Source organism: Pygocentrus nattereri, chromosome 17, assembly GCF_015220715.1.
Source record: "Pygocentrus nattereri isolate fPygNat1 chromosome 17, fPygNat1.pri, whole genome shotgun sequence".
In the NCBI taxonomy this organism is placed as follows: Eukaryota; Metazoa; Chordata; class Actinopteri; order Characiformes; family Serrasalmidae; genus Pygocentrus; species Pygocentrus nattereri.
Window position 1 is genome coordinate 21,172,884 of NC_051227.1, and position 16,390 is coordinate 21,189,273.

The window sequence follows — 16,390 nt, forward strand, 5'->3', positions numbered from 1 at the left end:
ATTTTAAAATATTTTTACCTCCTGTTTTAGAAGAGTAGGCAAATTAAATACCGATACATTTAGTAGCATACTGGGTTTTGGAGGCATCTGTATAATTGTCTGTTGAATATATGTTCATTGCCTTTGTCTTGACTCTGAAAAATGTAAAACTGTTTTTACTGGAAATTGAATAAAAGAAAGGGTGGTCTCAGACTTTTGCACAATACCATGTGTAGGACTTTTGCATTATTAGACTATATACAAAAGAACAGGTGAAAAAAATCTAACACACACATATACATACATACATACATACAAATAATATGGGGATGTTCAATAAGCTTGTTTGTTTACAGGCTCTCTACAATTGCTCAAAATCTGTGGTTTTTAAGATACACACAGCTCTTCAGTGTTGTAGAAGTACTGATGATGCCCATGATACATTTGTGATGTAATTTATCACAGTAACAATGACATATCGTCACATTGCCCATTACTTTAGAATAAATAGAATTTGTTTAAACTGTTATTGATACTTCTCACACATGGTGCTGTCCTTTTTTGGCCTTTTCTCATGCCTATTTTAGTCTGCATAAGACAACACAGGCTTTTTGTGTGCCTCTTGTACAAAAACTTTATTGGCTTTCATGGGCTGTCATAGGGATTCATCCCCATGATTGTAAATCAGTCATAGACTAGACTCCTCTGACTGGTCTTGCCCTTTTGCAGTAATATGAAAAACAGATAAAACGCTGACCAGACAACTGCAGGCTACTTTCAGTGATGCTTCCTGATTCTCTTTGAGTATCTCAGACTCTACCAACGTCTGGAAAAGAGCAGAATTACGTCATCATACAGCATGCCTGATTTGCAGCTACAGAACCTCTGACTAATGTGAGCCATTACCTCTGCAGCACTGTACATCAGTAAGACTAGGAGAGCAGCATATATTTAAAATCAAAACAACAGTGAATCTGTCTGTCGAATGTTTACTCTAGGGAGGAAAAAATAGGCTCGAATAGCTATTATATTTTGATTTCATTGAAAGTCTAATCCCTTCAAATGTTATGCTCTGTACTTTGTTTTTGGAGTTGGCCTAGAACCATTTTCTGAGTGAAGGAAGACAGATTGGGGTCACTGCAGGCCATCAGAGCAGCAGGTCACCTCTCATATGTCTGCTGTTCCACTGCAGCATGCACTGTCGGGCAGAGAAAGTGACAGAATGGCCATTGGAGGGGAAAAAAAAGCAAAATACAAAACACAGCTCAGTGTTATGTCTGTACAAAATGTTAAAGACATCCAGGTGAGTTTTTGTGCAATGTAGAGAAAGAAAAATGTCTGCAGAGGAACAAAAGTGGTACTGAAATTAGGCACCGTTGTGTAAAAAGCTATCAGTGCATGCATTCTGGCAGTCCTTTGCCAATAGACAGGCTGGCTTGTTATCCATTTAGTTTATCAAAAAGCAGCCTCAGGTTCTACGACTAGTAGGCCTTCTGGAAACCATGTTTATTATGCATAATGTAAAAATTTCAAGAGTTTTGAAAAACCAAAAAAACAAACGCTCAACTTTAAAAGTTAATCAGTGATTTCTGTCTCAGTCTTCTCCCGTCGTCTCTCATTTGCTGTCTTTTGTTTATACCATGAAATGTGAAAGATTAAACTAACTTAGTTATAGTTAGTGTGTCAGACTCAGCATAGTTTTTGCACATATTGTAGTTGTGCTGTTGAAAACATGTATTGCAGTCATATACAAAAGTCTGAACACCGGTCACCTCATTTTTGTTGATTTTGTTTGTGAATATAAGTTAACACACCTCTACAGGGAACAAACATAAATATTCTATTTGCCTGTACACATTAGTGTGGAATTTCAATTTATTTGACCAGAGGTGCCCAGCCTTTTGCATATGGTTGGATATGAGGCAGTTCAGTTTTATAAGATTTCTATTTCACAGTCTTGGACATATCAATTTGTGTAAAATCTAACAGTTTTTGCGCCAATAATGTAAATACATTAAATATTGAAAATTGAATCTATTATCTAATAAATGCAGGGAACATGAAAAAGAGGATAAATGCAGCTTGCAGTTTTCATAAACTATGTTATGTCTTGTTTCAAGGGGCACTGTGTAGATCTTCACTTTGCTGTTGCTTTTGTTTCCTTGCTGCTTGGTGTGTAAATGATGCTTCAGTTTCAGTGTGCTTCAGTGATAAGCAAATTCACGTCATTGCAGTAGCTGGAAATGACTTTGGTTATATCAAGAGAACCATCAATAGAACTTGCCTTGCAACTGTGTTTGAATGAGAGGGCTACAGTCATGGAGTCATCGCAACAGCACATGAGCAGCTGGACTTAGGCCAACAAGACCATAATTTTTAAATGCAATTTAAAAATTAGCATATTTAATCATTTATTGCTAATGCATTATTAAAGTGTTAACTTTTACCTGACTACTATTGTTGCACCCCTCTTAAAACATATCTGTGGTTTCTGGAAACAGAGTCCAGTATGGCTGCAGGAAATTGACCAACTATTTCCAACACATTTGATTTTGGTTTATCACTAAAAAATTCAGGGTTTGGTTCTTAGACAAGAGGGCAGGGCATAAAGGTGTGTAACGGGGAGTGAGGTAGTGGACACATGTGCAGAGGTAAGGACAAAGACCAGCAAAGACAAAGCGCAAACACAGGGCTTAAGTAACAAAGGGAAAACGAGGGACAGGTGAAAACAATCAGGGGCGGAGTCACAAAAGACTAGGGGCAGGAGTGCAGATACCAAAACAAACGCACATGGACAGGACTGGGAGGGGCCAATCATGACTAGGTGGGAATAGTTCCGCAGTTAAAGAACACATCATGAATCTGATGTAGACCTTTTCTTAGAATCTTTCTCAAGAACAAATTAAAGAAAAAAATTAAATTAGGAAGATATTGATAAATGAGGACCATTGTTTTGCTGTTGCAACAGATATTTCAGATTTAGAGGAATGATTCTTTTATGTTGTCCTGGGTCAGATATATTCAGAAAAAGAACAAAAGAACCTTCAAGTGCTGTAGTACCTAACAACAACTCATTGAGTTAAATAGTAGTATCTTGTGTGACTATTGATTTGACCCTTTGACCCTCATAAGTTTCAGTTTAGTTGGAGAGTACAGTCACCATGTAGGTCAAGAATTGTGCAAAACCAGTTTTATTAACAAAATGTAAATAATGAAGTCACATTACGTGCACCACAGTCCTGCTGTGCAATGCAGGCATGACCTTGTGGAACGAAGGCCTTGTCTGTGTATTGCCGTACCACTGTAATGAGAACATGATGGCAAAAGCGCTCTATGGTTCATAGCTGCAAGTAGCATTTTTGTGTAGCTTCAGCATGAAAATAGAGCCCATCATTGTATCGTTGTTTGATTATGCAGGGGTCTGCCTGTACTCTTGTTAGTTTAAGAATATGGTATATGATCTATGTCTGTCACACAAAGTAATGGGAAAGTCACAATGAGCAGCTGTAAGCAGAGAATTGGTTAAGGACCACTCCATCAAATTCAATGCACACAGTGTGCAGTGGGTCCATAAATGATGCTGTAGGGAATCAGGACCTTTCTCCAATATTGTATAACATTTTCAATGGCCTGCAAATACGGAATACAATGTTATTAACCTAAGATAAGACAAGCTGTTTAGCTGCAATGTGCTGACACGTTGAGAGGAAAAACTTTTTGGCACCTGAGCAGGAGGGCCACAGGTCAATCCCATCAGCCTGTGCAGCGGAAGTGAGGCTGCCCTGGTGTAAGCAAGGTGATAAGATGCTGAGGAAGCTTGTGAAGACAAATGGGCACATAGCTCTAGACCCCCCCCCAGCACCACCCTGCTGTTGCTTACTGATAATTGCACAACCTCAGAGGGGTTCCTGCTGCAGTAATGGAGGTGACATGAACAGGGGCATGCTATTATAGTCCAAAGTTTTGTTTTTGCTACATATCCAACTATGAAAAAAAATATGCTGTATTATGCGCTGCCCATGTTGTCATGTTTGGTGAATAGAAAACAAAACTGCCCTTGGCCATTCATTATTATTTAGATATGTGTTTGTTTCTTTGTAATTTTAATATTATTTAACAGCAAGAGAACAGTGCAACTAGAGGAAAGAAATAGCTGCAATGAAGAATACATCCCATAATTTTCTTAATTACAATAAGTAATTTTCTCATATAGGCCATTCTTTAATTAACAGCCCTCCTCCCTATGGCTGGTTTTGAAATAAATGAGTCTGTGTGAATCACCTCATCCATAATTTCATAAAACCCCTGTCTCCAAACACCTAGGCTCATACAGCCATTAACAGAACCTCAGTGTAGAAGCCTCTTTCTACAGGCCTCCTGGTGGCCATTCTGGTGTTGCAGTACAAATTGTCTAGGATATTTTGAATTAATCTAATCAAACAGCATGTTTATTCCATGTGACTCTCTTATCAGATTAACAAGAACACGGTCGGCTCTCTGTGTGAAATAACGCTGTGTTGAGCTGCTAGCGAGCAATGATGGGCGAAAGAGGAGGACTGAGAACTACTTTGTTTTCTTTTATAAATCATATTTTAATTTCCATTAACGCCACTGAAAAAAACTGCGTAGTGCAAAGTAAGGGTGAGCAATATGACAGTATTTTATCGTTATTGTGATAAATTACACCGACATTATGACCAGCTCCTTGTATCTACACTTATTGTCCATTTTATCAGCTCCACTTACTATACAGGTGCACTCTGTAGTTCTACAATTACAAAATGTAGTCCATCTGTTTCTCTGCATACTTTGTTAGCTCCCTTTTACCTTGTTCTTCAGTGGTCAGGAACCCCATAGACCCTCACAGAGCAGGTACTATTTGGATGGTGGATCATGGGTGGATGTGCTGGTATGAGTGGATCAGACACAGCAGTGCTGCTGGAGCTTTTAAACACCTCAGTGTCACTGCTGGACTGAGAATATTCCACCAACCAAAAATATCCAGCCAGCAGTGTCCTGTGACCACTGATGAAGTACTATAGGATGACCAATACAAACTGTGTTGCAGCAGATGAGCTATTGTCTATGACAGACAAGGTGGTCTGACAAGTCTAATAGAGTGGACAGTTAGTGGACACAGTGTTTAAAAAAACTCCAGCAGCACTGCTGTGTCTGATCTACTCATACCAGCGCAACACACACTAACACACCACCACCATGTCAGTGTTGCTGCAGTGCTGAGATTGATCTGCCACCCAAATAGTTTTTGGTTGGTGGAATATTCTCAGTCCAGCAGTGACACTGAGGTGTTTAAAAGCTCCAGCAGCACTGCTGTGTCTGATCCTCTCGTACCAGCACATCCATCCATGATCCACCACCCAAATAGTACCTGCTCTGTGAGGGTCTATGGGGTTCCTGACCACTGAAGAACAGGGTAAAAGGGGGCTAATAAAGTATCAGAGAAACAGATGGACTACATTTTGTAATTGTAGAACTACAGAGTGGAGCTGATCAAATGGACAATGAGCGTAGAAACAAGGAGGTGGTCATAATGTTATGCCTGATATGTGAACACTGACTACATGTTTTTTTATTATTATTATTTTACAAAGCATAATTAGTCTTGTTTAATTGGATTCAGTGCTGTGCAGTTTGTAAAATATTGAATAGTTGTAGGTTTATTATTATTATTGTTATTATTATAGTATTTTTAAATACACTACAGGTTCAATGTTGTCAGTTTCAACTTATTAAATTTCAAAAAATCATATAATTGTGATCCCCGCGACCCTGATGGAGAAGCGGCTTAGAAAATGGATGGATGGATGGATGGATATAATTGTGATGTATATTGTGTATTGTGAAAATATCTTGAAGTATCCTATAGCTTTGCCATATTCATTCAGAATCAGATAGATAGATTGAAGGCTGTGGTGGCCTTCTTTTTTCCTGCATAATTCAAAGAGATCACAGATAAATTTTGTCATATTTTTTCTTTAACATAGGTTACTATTGAGTTCTTCAACTCATCTGAGATGATTTGGCATGACATTTAAGACTTTAACACGATGCTGTTTTGACTGAGTGTATTGTGGCTCACGTTGATTTCCCCAAGTGATAAAGAAAGTGCAATGACAGTGAAGGCTATGTTATTTTGATTTCATGCATGTTTTGTCATCTCTATCTTAGGAAAGATGGAGTTGTCAGAAGCAGCAGCATGCTCCTGAGTGTGCGCTGGCAGTGAAGGAAAAACCACCAGCTGCCAGTCACTCATTGCTCAGCGGCTGTAGAATAATGAACGTCCAGGCTGATTGGCATTCTCAGCAGGCTCGCGGCGATGGTTTCCCCTAGAGTCGGCAAGAACGCCCGCCACTGCATCCTCGGCCTTTATGCAGATCTGGGCTGCTTGCCAGAGCTGGGCCCAGAACAAGGAGCGAGGGGTTAAAGTGACAAAAGCAGGGTTTAGTTAGCGGAGCTGGCTCTTTTAAGCAGCGTTGCACAGAGACCAATTATCCCTGGGGAAGATTTTCCTCCACTCTCTAAAGATAAAAGATTGGCATTCCTGCCTCCGAGTATGAAGCGGAAATAAAAGTGAAGGTTCAGTGCAAAAACTCGGATGAATGGTGGTTGAAACCTAATGCGAGGCCACGAAAAATTGGAGGAAATTTCCAGGCTTCCGCCATCTGTGAGGGCTCGAAAGCTTTTACTTCACATCTCACGCAGTAAACCGAGTGCACATTCATATTCATACGCAGTCTGGTGATTATACTGTTAGCCCTTAAAATTAATCAGTGCGGGGCTCAGCTCGTGTTTGCCTCTGCTGGGGCCTCAGCAGACAGATTTCAGATGAAACAGACTAAGAGGAAATGTGGGCCACAAAGTGAGTCGGCTCGACTGATTGGCAGGAGCACAGTGCTCCGGGAGACGGCCCACCCCTAACTTCAATTAGGCTACTTACAAGATTTGTTTTTCAAGTTTTCCAACTCATATAAGCATTCTCCTCGGATTTGAAATAATGAGCTGATTAAGTTTTGAGAAGTGCAAGTCATTTTCTCAATTGTGAAAAATGCCACCCTTCAAATGAGTTTCACGAAGTCTGAGTATGCTAGTGTTAATTATCATACATATTACCACTCAATGAAATTTAGAATAATTAACTATTTATGCCTACATAATATTCAGCTGCTAAATTGTTTTGGCAAGAGAATTCTTTAGAATTAGAACAGATATTTAATCCAGAGACTTCCTAGGAGCAGACTAATGGCGACTCAACCCAGCTGTGATAAGTTAAGACCAGTGGACTATATCCCCCTCAGATAAGGCCACTCTGCTCCCATAAAGAAGGAGTGGAAAATAGAGTAGAGGTGCCAGCTCAGCCAGGGAGACTTCCTCTCACCTTAATGGAGACATACAACCAGAAAAACCCTGCCCATACCTCATCCACATTTTCCCTCTGGTCTCCAACTCTCAGGTTTATCACCAAGGATAAAAAGAAAAAAGATGTGCCTTGGCTTGTAACTATCTGCTTTCTATTTTCACTTCAGGTTCCCCGAACCACTGCATCTGTAGAGGAATGTTCTCCGCCTCAGGTACTTCTACCAACAGGAAATGGAGTACAGCTACCTGGCCTTCACTTAATCCTTATGTATTTTCACTGCACTGAAGCAAAGCGCCAAGTTGTGAAGGAATCACAAGGGTCTGTTTTTAAGCAGAATGCAAATACGGATTCCTTGAGGAAATATCAGAGTTACATTACATAACCCACTCTTGTGGGTTAACGCTACGTGAGCATGACATTATAAGAACCGAGGCCTGTTTGTGCCTTCCATTGCCGCTGTAACAGGAGGGCAAAATGGCAAAGCCTTTCTACAGACTCCAGCGCTTCTTGCGGCGGACTCAGTTGCTATTTCTGTTCCTGGGTGTGGCCTATATCATGGCAGGAAGTGTCCTCTTGCTTCAGAGATCTGGACTGGTGATATCTCAGCGTGGTAGTAGCAGCACTTTCCTCATTCCACCCTCGCTGCCTTCACCTCCCAGGGCTCTGGAGCCTCCTGCTCTCAGGACAGGCTATGGCATGACGGGACCTCGGTTCGGTATAAAAGGCTATCAGGGGAGTCAGACAGAGGATTGGTCTGGACCACAGTGGCTGATGTCACGCAACCAAGAGATTCGGCACCTGCGCAGACGTTGGTTCCATAGTCTTATGTCTGAGCAGGACACAACCAGAGTTGAGAGAGTCAGTCCGAAGAGGAAAGTCAGACACAAAGGTAAACATCATGAAATTTTAAGATGTTGTTTCAGTAGCTGATGATGGTAACTGGAATGTACAGATGTACTCTATGATGTCCAAAAGTATCCAGACGCCTTTAAATTACTGACAATAGAAAAGCATTGTCAGTAGAGATGCTCTGGAGCAGCCACAAATGATACCTAAATTCATCACGCCCAATGTTCACATCTTCAATTTAGGGTATAAAGCCCGTGAACATTGTGTTGCAGAGCAGGAAAATTGCATTTTCGAGAGTGATGCACAATCCACTACCCCTGGGATGAGTTGGAGTGAATCCAAACTAATCATCCAACCTGACCGCACTAATGGTCTTGTGGCAGAATGCAATCAAATCCTCACATCAATGTTCCAACATATAGTGTAAAACCTTCCCAGAAGAGTAGAATCTGTTACTGCAGCAAAGGGGGAGGGGCAAACTCCCTTCTAATGAACTTGATTTCAGAAGAAATGTTGAATGAGCTTGTCCACACACTTTTGGACTTGTGGTGTGCATACATGATAAGGCACAGTGCAAAATGTGCTTTGATGTGGTCTGCTTGCAGTGCATCTGAAATTAACATTCACTTTACCCGGGCTGTAGCTAAACACACAAACTGCAGTGCCCCCCCCCCCCCCCCCCTTTTAAAAAGAAACAATCACACACAGTGTCACTGATTCAAAGCATCATTCTTTTACCCATCATCTTTTACTCATTTCCATGAGCCACACTTTAACCAAGTCTAAATGACTAAACAAAAGCTATCGTGAATTTGAACAAATAAGCTTCCCTAGGTTAATATGTGACCTCTGGGAAACACTGAACTGCCAATACAAATCCCTACTTACTACTTACATTGGTATGCTTGGCCATTTGGGCCTAAATGGTGCAGTAAAATAGTGGAGCCTTTAACAAGGAGAACATGCAAGTACAATAAGACAGCAGAGTTAAAAACTTAATTCCCACCAAAATATTCTTTAGGGGTGTCATTCTATTATAGCTCAAAAACAGTATTTGGGACATAATACAGCTCTTTTTAAGTGGGATGCTGCAAGTGACAAGAAAGTCACTGCTACAGGAGTTGGTAGGCAAACTCTGGAGGTCTTCTGAGGATTGAAACAGTGCTGTTCTGTTGGTAAATATTCTGGCAGCATGCCTTGAAGGCCTGTGCCACCAGTACTTCCTGCCATTGTTAAATGAAGTCTTCTAATTACACTAATGCTAATTAGAGAATTCCATACAGTGTTTTTCACCAAAATGGTTGGTAAAATAAACAGAATATTAAGTGATACTTTTTTTGATTCCACCTCCGCATTTAACCCATCCATGAAGTGAAACACCACATACACACTAGTGAACACACACACTAGGGGGCAGTGAGCACACTTGCCCGGAGCGGTAGGCAGCCCTATCCATGGCGCCCGGAGAGCAGTTGGGGGTTAGGTGTCTTGCTCAAGAACACCTCAGTCATGGACTGTCGGCCCTGGGGATTGAACCGGCAACCTTCTGGTTCTGGCCAGATCCCTAACCTCCAGCCCATGACTGCCCCCAAATATGTAATCAGCCCCGGTACCAGAATGTTCAACCGTGCGCAATCATGCCTCAAATGCATGTATGTTACTTGTAAATACCGAAATAATGGTGGCTTGTAAAACGTCAACCACAAACAGCTCAGCACCCAAGACAAACCAACATGAACATTTAGATCTGAAATGGTAACTGAACTGCTGTGGGACACACACAGTCATTCATATGTTAATCAGTGTAGCATTTCATATTGGCTGTGCACAACAGGCAGCATGGCATTGCAGCAACAGCACATGAGAAGCCTACTTTGTGGTGCTTCTCTCTTTCTGCATCTCACTTAAAAAGAGCTAAAAGGAAAAGGGTTGTGGAAGTGTGCATTATACTGGCCATGTTGCTGCAGATTATCACTTTGTGATGGCTTCTTTGTACACGGTTTTGTTGCAGTCCTGTTGGACAAAGACGAGGAATGATAAATCAGCTTGTTTTAGCCATCTAATAACTGGGGCAGAGCAGTGAACTTAACAAACATGGAATAGCAGGCTGCCTTTTTTAGATACAACAAACAGTGAAACAGGAGGAACCGGAGGGGAACAGGAGGAGAGGTGGTAGAAGAGAAACATTAAGAACTGGTTCCACTAAAGGAACCTGAGGAAGCAATTAGAGAGTGTACTAGCATTTACACTGTAAAGAAAAGAAGTGTCTCACAGTTCTGGATCATTTGTAGAATTTATTGAAAAGTTGAAAAGCCTATAAATAAATAAAGAAAATTATTGTGTTGAATAGAAGTAGCAGCAGCAGTGGTAGTATCAATAATATTACTATTTTAATCATTATTGATATTGTGAAATCATATCATCTGAATAGTGGAAAATGCTTTGAAATAAGTTTGAGTTTATATTGCCTACACCTAGTGCCACATAAGCTCTGCATTTAGGCTTATACACCAGCTTTATCCATAATGCTTGTATAGGCAGAAGGCATTCTAATTGTGATTGAGAGCTGACACAGAAAAGTCTCAGTACATTTGCCTTTGAATAAAATGCTCCATAATCTTGGTTTTAATCTAGGATTTAACCTCTTGACCCAAATCTTGCTGTTCAGTAACTATTCTGAATTATTCAGTAACTGCTATGAATTGTTCAGAAGATATTATGAAACAAATATAAGTTATGCAGCTATGGATATGAGGAGATACAATTGAGGGCTCACACAATTTTGAGAAGTTTGAGTGGTCAAAAAAAACAAAAGAAGCCTGAACATTCTTTGTGTTTGTGTCCTCTGTTCTTCTGAAAAGGTACCTACATTGGCTGTTTTTTGGATGATTCCAAGGACCGGGCCTTGAAGGGCATGGTGTTCTATGATTTCCGCAAGATGACCAGCACTCTGTGTCAGGACACTTGCACAGAAAGGTACCTGAATTACTCACACAGATCTATACCACCAGAAGAAATATGTTGCTTAGAACCTCCTCTGTGCTCGACTTAAATCAAGAAGCAATGAAACAGTGTTTAGGGAAGTGAACATGCAGTGTGCAGCGTAGCGCCAGCTGGCTGGGCCCAACCTGGGATTTGGAACAAGGCCAATTAAGGGAACACCACTCTGGAGTCTGGGCTCTGCCAGTGTGGATGGTAAGGGAGTCTTTGCTGTTTGCAATGATGGAGCCAACACCTGCTCCAGCTCCTCGGCCTGAGTTAATTGACCACCAGAGAAATTGGGTGGGGGAGGATTGCCCCCTTTAATTAACCCAGAATGTGTCACAGCTTATTTAATAACATGGGTGACATTTGCAGTCTTTTGGGGTGATTTAAGTAGTTGAGTGGAAAACATGGATTGCTGTTTGCATTTTGGTTTTGGCTCACTTCACGCTTGCTGACACTTCCAGCATGGAACAGCCGCTGAGAGAGTGCAGTTAAGGTTAGAGCTATGTAACATGGTATTTTCTGCTTTTATTCATTTCTTTATTTATTTCATACAGATTAATATTTTGGCACATTAAGAAGCTCAGTATTTGCCAGCTAATAAGCCATATCAGTATTAGACCAGATTTTATGTGAACTCACTTTGAAGTTGTTGGCACAAACTGCTGCTGATTGAATGACATTGATTTTGAAGTGAACACATTGAGTTTTATGTAATTATGAGCAATATGTGCCAGTCAGTGCTTCTGTTGAGATTCTGTGTTCTAGTTTCAGCCTTTAATGAGGTTCAAAGAGAGACAGAGAGAGAGAGAGGAAAAATAAACCCTCTCTAGAACGTCTAAGCTTGTGTCTTTTAGGCTGACCAGTCAGGAGGTTGTTTACGAGTCTACAAAGACCAATTGCTTTGACTTAACTGCTTTTGTGTGCTAGTAATGAAAATATGGCCTGTAGGCAATCAGCCTGTGTGTGCAATAGTATGCAAACGTTTTAACATGCTAGGTCAAATTATTATATACATTTTTTATTTAAATATATTTTACGTGAAAATAAGTTAATACATCCTCTATAGAGAACTATAATATGGCAGTATTTTCTGTAAATTTTAAAGTACAGTTGCTGTTTATTTACTGATTTTAACATATTGGAGAAAAATAAAACATAAAATATAATGTGCCATAACTTTTGCACAGAATGTGTTAAATTTAGCAAATAAACAAAAATTGTGGATAAAAATGTGCAGAAATGTGTTCTTAATGTGTTCTCTAGTGGATATGTTAACTTATTTTCACTGAGAAAATCTTTCAGTACCACATTTGTGCTTGTATACATATTTAAAAATGTATTTTCAATAATATTGTGACATTGACTGACAAAATCATTTTGAAACTATTGACTTCAAACAGTTAAATGTTCTCAGATGATCTTCTAATGGCTTTTCAGACAGACCTGAAAGATGGATATCCTTAATAACGGGCCTTACTCTCGTGGTCGGTTAAGGACAAGTCTCCCTATATACTCCTGCTTTAGCGGCTAGCATGTGTGAGCGTGTGTGGCTTTAGCAGCTTAGAGGGCAGTGAGAAAAAAAGCCAGAGCCTCTTTGATTGCACAGGTAGCAGTTAGCTCAGTGGCTTTGCTTTGAGCTGTGTGCTCAGGCACAGCCATTAATTCACAGAAATAACAGTGGGAAAGGCTCCGTTTAGGTTGCCATAGCAATGTGTCGATGCCACATATCGAACAGGGGCATCGGGAAAACAGTTAGCAGAGGTGCTCGGTCTAATGCCCATTGAGCCTTTCAGCAACTCGCTCAAAATGCAATCACTCTGGAGCTTTTGCACGTTCAGCACGCATCATTGTAGGTCAGACAGGACAGGACAAGACGGGGGTGGAATGGGATGGGGGGTGGGGGGGGGGGGTTACTGCTGGCAGGGAGTCATCAACTAACTTCGCCTACAAATGTCACTAGCGTGCGTCATGGACTGGGAGCTTGACGTGTATAAGTTGTTAATGTGTGCAGAGTTTGCCAGAAAATACTGGCTGCCATAGTGAAGCTGGCCAGGCGGCCTGCAGAGGCACCCTGCAGAGAGCTGCCACTACAAAGTGGCTTAGACCAGCGCTGCAGGCCAGCAAGAGGGACAGGCAGATGTTTGGTGCAGCAAGCTGGCCAATAACCAACTGTTAACCCCCTAGGCTGGGATGGAGAAAAGGAAAAAGAGGCTCCTGGCTATAACACCGCATCACTAATCAGCTTGAGCTAAGTTATGATACACATTGAGGCTAAAGGGTGGATTTCTGTTTTACCATTTTTAATTTTTCTGCTGGAAGCGATTAGTTCAGAAATCAGTTTTCACATTGATCCAAGGAGAATGAATAGCTGTTGTGGCATATATAGGAAACGTGAACAATGAATAATGTTAATTGTTTAGTATAATGTAGTACTTACTAAGTAATTGATGTTATCTTAAACTGCTGGCATATTAATCAGCTATTAAAAGGGAATACCACTTTTTAAAAAAAAATAAAGTCGTAATTTAGTTATGAAGATGTAAACAGAATCATTCAGCGAGGTTTGATGTGAAATGCTTTATTCTATAGAAAATAAAGAATTGTTAACAGTGGTGTTAGACTTTTATAAATCAATGTAATTGTTTGTGTAATGTTCATTTCAACATTTGAATTATGCTGAATTTTTTCCTCTTCAATTCTAAGGCTTATTATTCAGTACATGCTCTGAGTTACAGTTCTATGTAAATGCTTGGACACCCCTGGTGAAATTAAGCATTTTATTAATTATCAGTGCCATTATTAAGCCTTTTGGCTCTGTACAACAGCCAACAATAATTCTGTTCTCTGTGTAGGCTTTTTTTCCACTTTTCCTCGCAGAATTTGTTGAAGTCAAAAGGATTCATAGATTTTCTTGCATGTTTAAGATCACAGATTTTCAGTAATATTCACTCACTAACTTAATAGGATGTCCAAACTTACGCACACACCATATTTTATGCAAATGATTAATAATTGTGCATTAAAAATGACAAATATATCATATTTTAGTTTGGCCTGTTTCATACTGAGAATGTTGTAACTTATTTCCACTTAGAAAATCAACAACATATACTTTCAGAAGGGGTGCCCAAACTTTTGCTTACAACTATATTTAGTAACTCAGAGGATCCCTGGAATTTAAGGAGTTAAATGTGTTTACACATGCATTTTCAATGTCATCACTAGTCATAGAAAAAAATGTGGCAGGAAATTCGCTCAGCCACTTGTTGGCTTGCTTTCACCAGTAGCATGTTATAAACACTGAAAGCAATAGCAAACCAGGCCCTGTTTGGCACTTTAGCGCCATCTCAGTACTGGCAAACACTTTAATTAGGGAAATATCATTTGGCCACCATTCATTCCTGCAGTGGGTACCAGTATGCTGGGCTGGAATACGGGTCCGAGTGTTACTGTGGCAACCGCATCACCAGCGCACGGATGAAGGAGGAAGAGTGTAATTTGGACTGCAAGGGAGAGAAGGGCTCTATCTGTGGGGGTGTGGCCCGTCTGTCTGTCTTCAAGGTGGAGGAGGTTCTTCCTGGCCAGAGGAGATGTGAGTACTCAGAATGAGTTCTCTGTTCATTGTTCTGAAAGCTGTGGAACAGCTGGTGCACCAATAAGATGCTCTCTAGACTTGTCACTAACAGTTATAATTGTTTATAAAAAAAGCCAAACAATCAAAAATGGACTTGGATACAAACTACACATAGGCTGTCAAAGATTCCAAAAGATGCCTTTTAAAACTAAGAATAAAATGTGTATTAAAAAAAGAAACTCCACAGTGCCCTGCATAAATATTAGCACCGCCGGTAATCATGAGCAAAGTGATTGGTAAAAAATATTCTTAGTTGCTTATTATTTTGATATTTAATACAACATGTTAGCAGAACGTCTAACCTTTATTTAAGGTATAATTACTGAAACCAGAAACTAAATCTTGTCATGAAAAAAGTATTTTTCTTAAATCAATATGTGCCACAAATTATTGCACCCCTCCTAGAAATTATAGAAGAGTGTGATGTAACTGAAGTATATTCTCATTCATATTTAATAGTTTTAAGTTCACCTGAGTTATTAGGATCACTTCAATCAGCCATAACTTCCTGCTTCACTAGGGAATATATTTGAGATGAAACACAGACCAAATCCCCTCAGTCATCCATCACTATGAGAAAGACCAGAGAAGACAGCAATGATGTCACACAACATTGTTGAGCTGCACAGATCAGGAAATGGCTACAAGAACATAGTAAACCATTGAAAATACCCTTTTCACTATGAGGACAATTATTAAGAGGAATCTTAGGAATCTGCTGGAAAGAGTACATATGTCTATAGTAACAACACACACAGTGAGAAGGATGGTTTGAGAGGAGAAAGAATGTAAAAATGTGTCACAGATGGGGAATTTCAGACATTAGTTTGATCTTTGGGTCAGAATGTCTCCCAAACCACAATGAAACTCCACCTATATGACCACAAGTTGCCTGAAAAAAAGCTTCTGCTATCAAGGACCAACAGACTCAAGCTCCTGCAGTTTGCCAGAAATCACTAGAACTTTGAACGAGACCATGTTCTGTGGTCAGATGAGACCAAAATAGAGGTTTTGGCAACAAACAGCAGAGGTGAGCTTGGTGTGGACAAACAAATAGCCATACAGAAAAATACCTCAATCCTATTGTGAAGTTTAGTGGTGGGTATGTGATGTTATGGGGCTGCTTTTCTTCCGAAGACCCTGCCCAACTTGTTCAATTAGATGACATCACAGACTCCATGAAGTACCAGCAGAAATAAAATCAAACCTGACTGCCTCAGCCATGAAGTTTAAACTAGGCTATAGTTTAGCTCTTCCAGCAGTACAGTGATCCAAAGTATGTCTCAAAATCATTACATACATGGTTTACAGATCACAGAATTAGGGTTTTGCCATGATCAACCTAGTCCTCTGACCTAAACCCCATAGAAAACCTAGGTGATGAGTCCACAGTGTGGACCTGGGAATCTGAAGGCTCTGGAGAGGTTGTATGTAGATTAATGGTCTCAGATCATTTGTCATATGTTCTCCAGTCTCATTAAGCATAATGGAGAAAAATCAGAGCTGTTATCTTTGTAAAGGGAGGCTGCACAATATGTTAAATGAATTTGTTCCAACAATTG

General features: G+C 40.2%; 1 protein-coding gene across 3 annotated transcripts in view; it reads left to right on the plus strand.

Annotated features, from left to right (window-relative positions):
* The window catches only part of LOC108432998 (WSC domain-containing protein 1), a 35,262-nt gene that overhangs the window by 6,600 nt on the left and 12,272 nt on the right, over positions 1 to 16,390 (plus strand). For all 3 annotated transcript variants that reach the window (XM_037546722.1, XM_037546721.1, XM_017707203.2), the window contains exons 2-4: positions 7,524 to 8,246; positions 11,068 to 11,182; positions 14,602 to 14,786. In XM_037546722.1, the coding sequence (XP_037402619.1) occupies positions 7,832 to 8,246; positions 11,068 to 11,182; positions 14,602 to 14,786 (715 nt within the window). In that variant the 5' untranslated portion in view covers positions 7,524 to 7,831. The remainder of the gene's footprint in view (positions 1 to 7,523; positions 8,247 to 11,067; positions 11,183 to 14,601; positions 14,787 to 16,390) is intronic.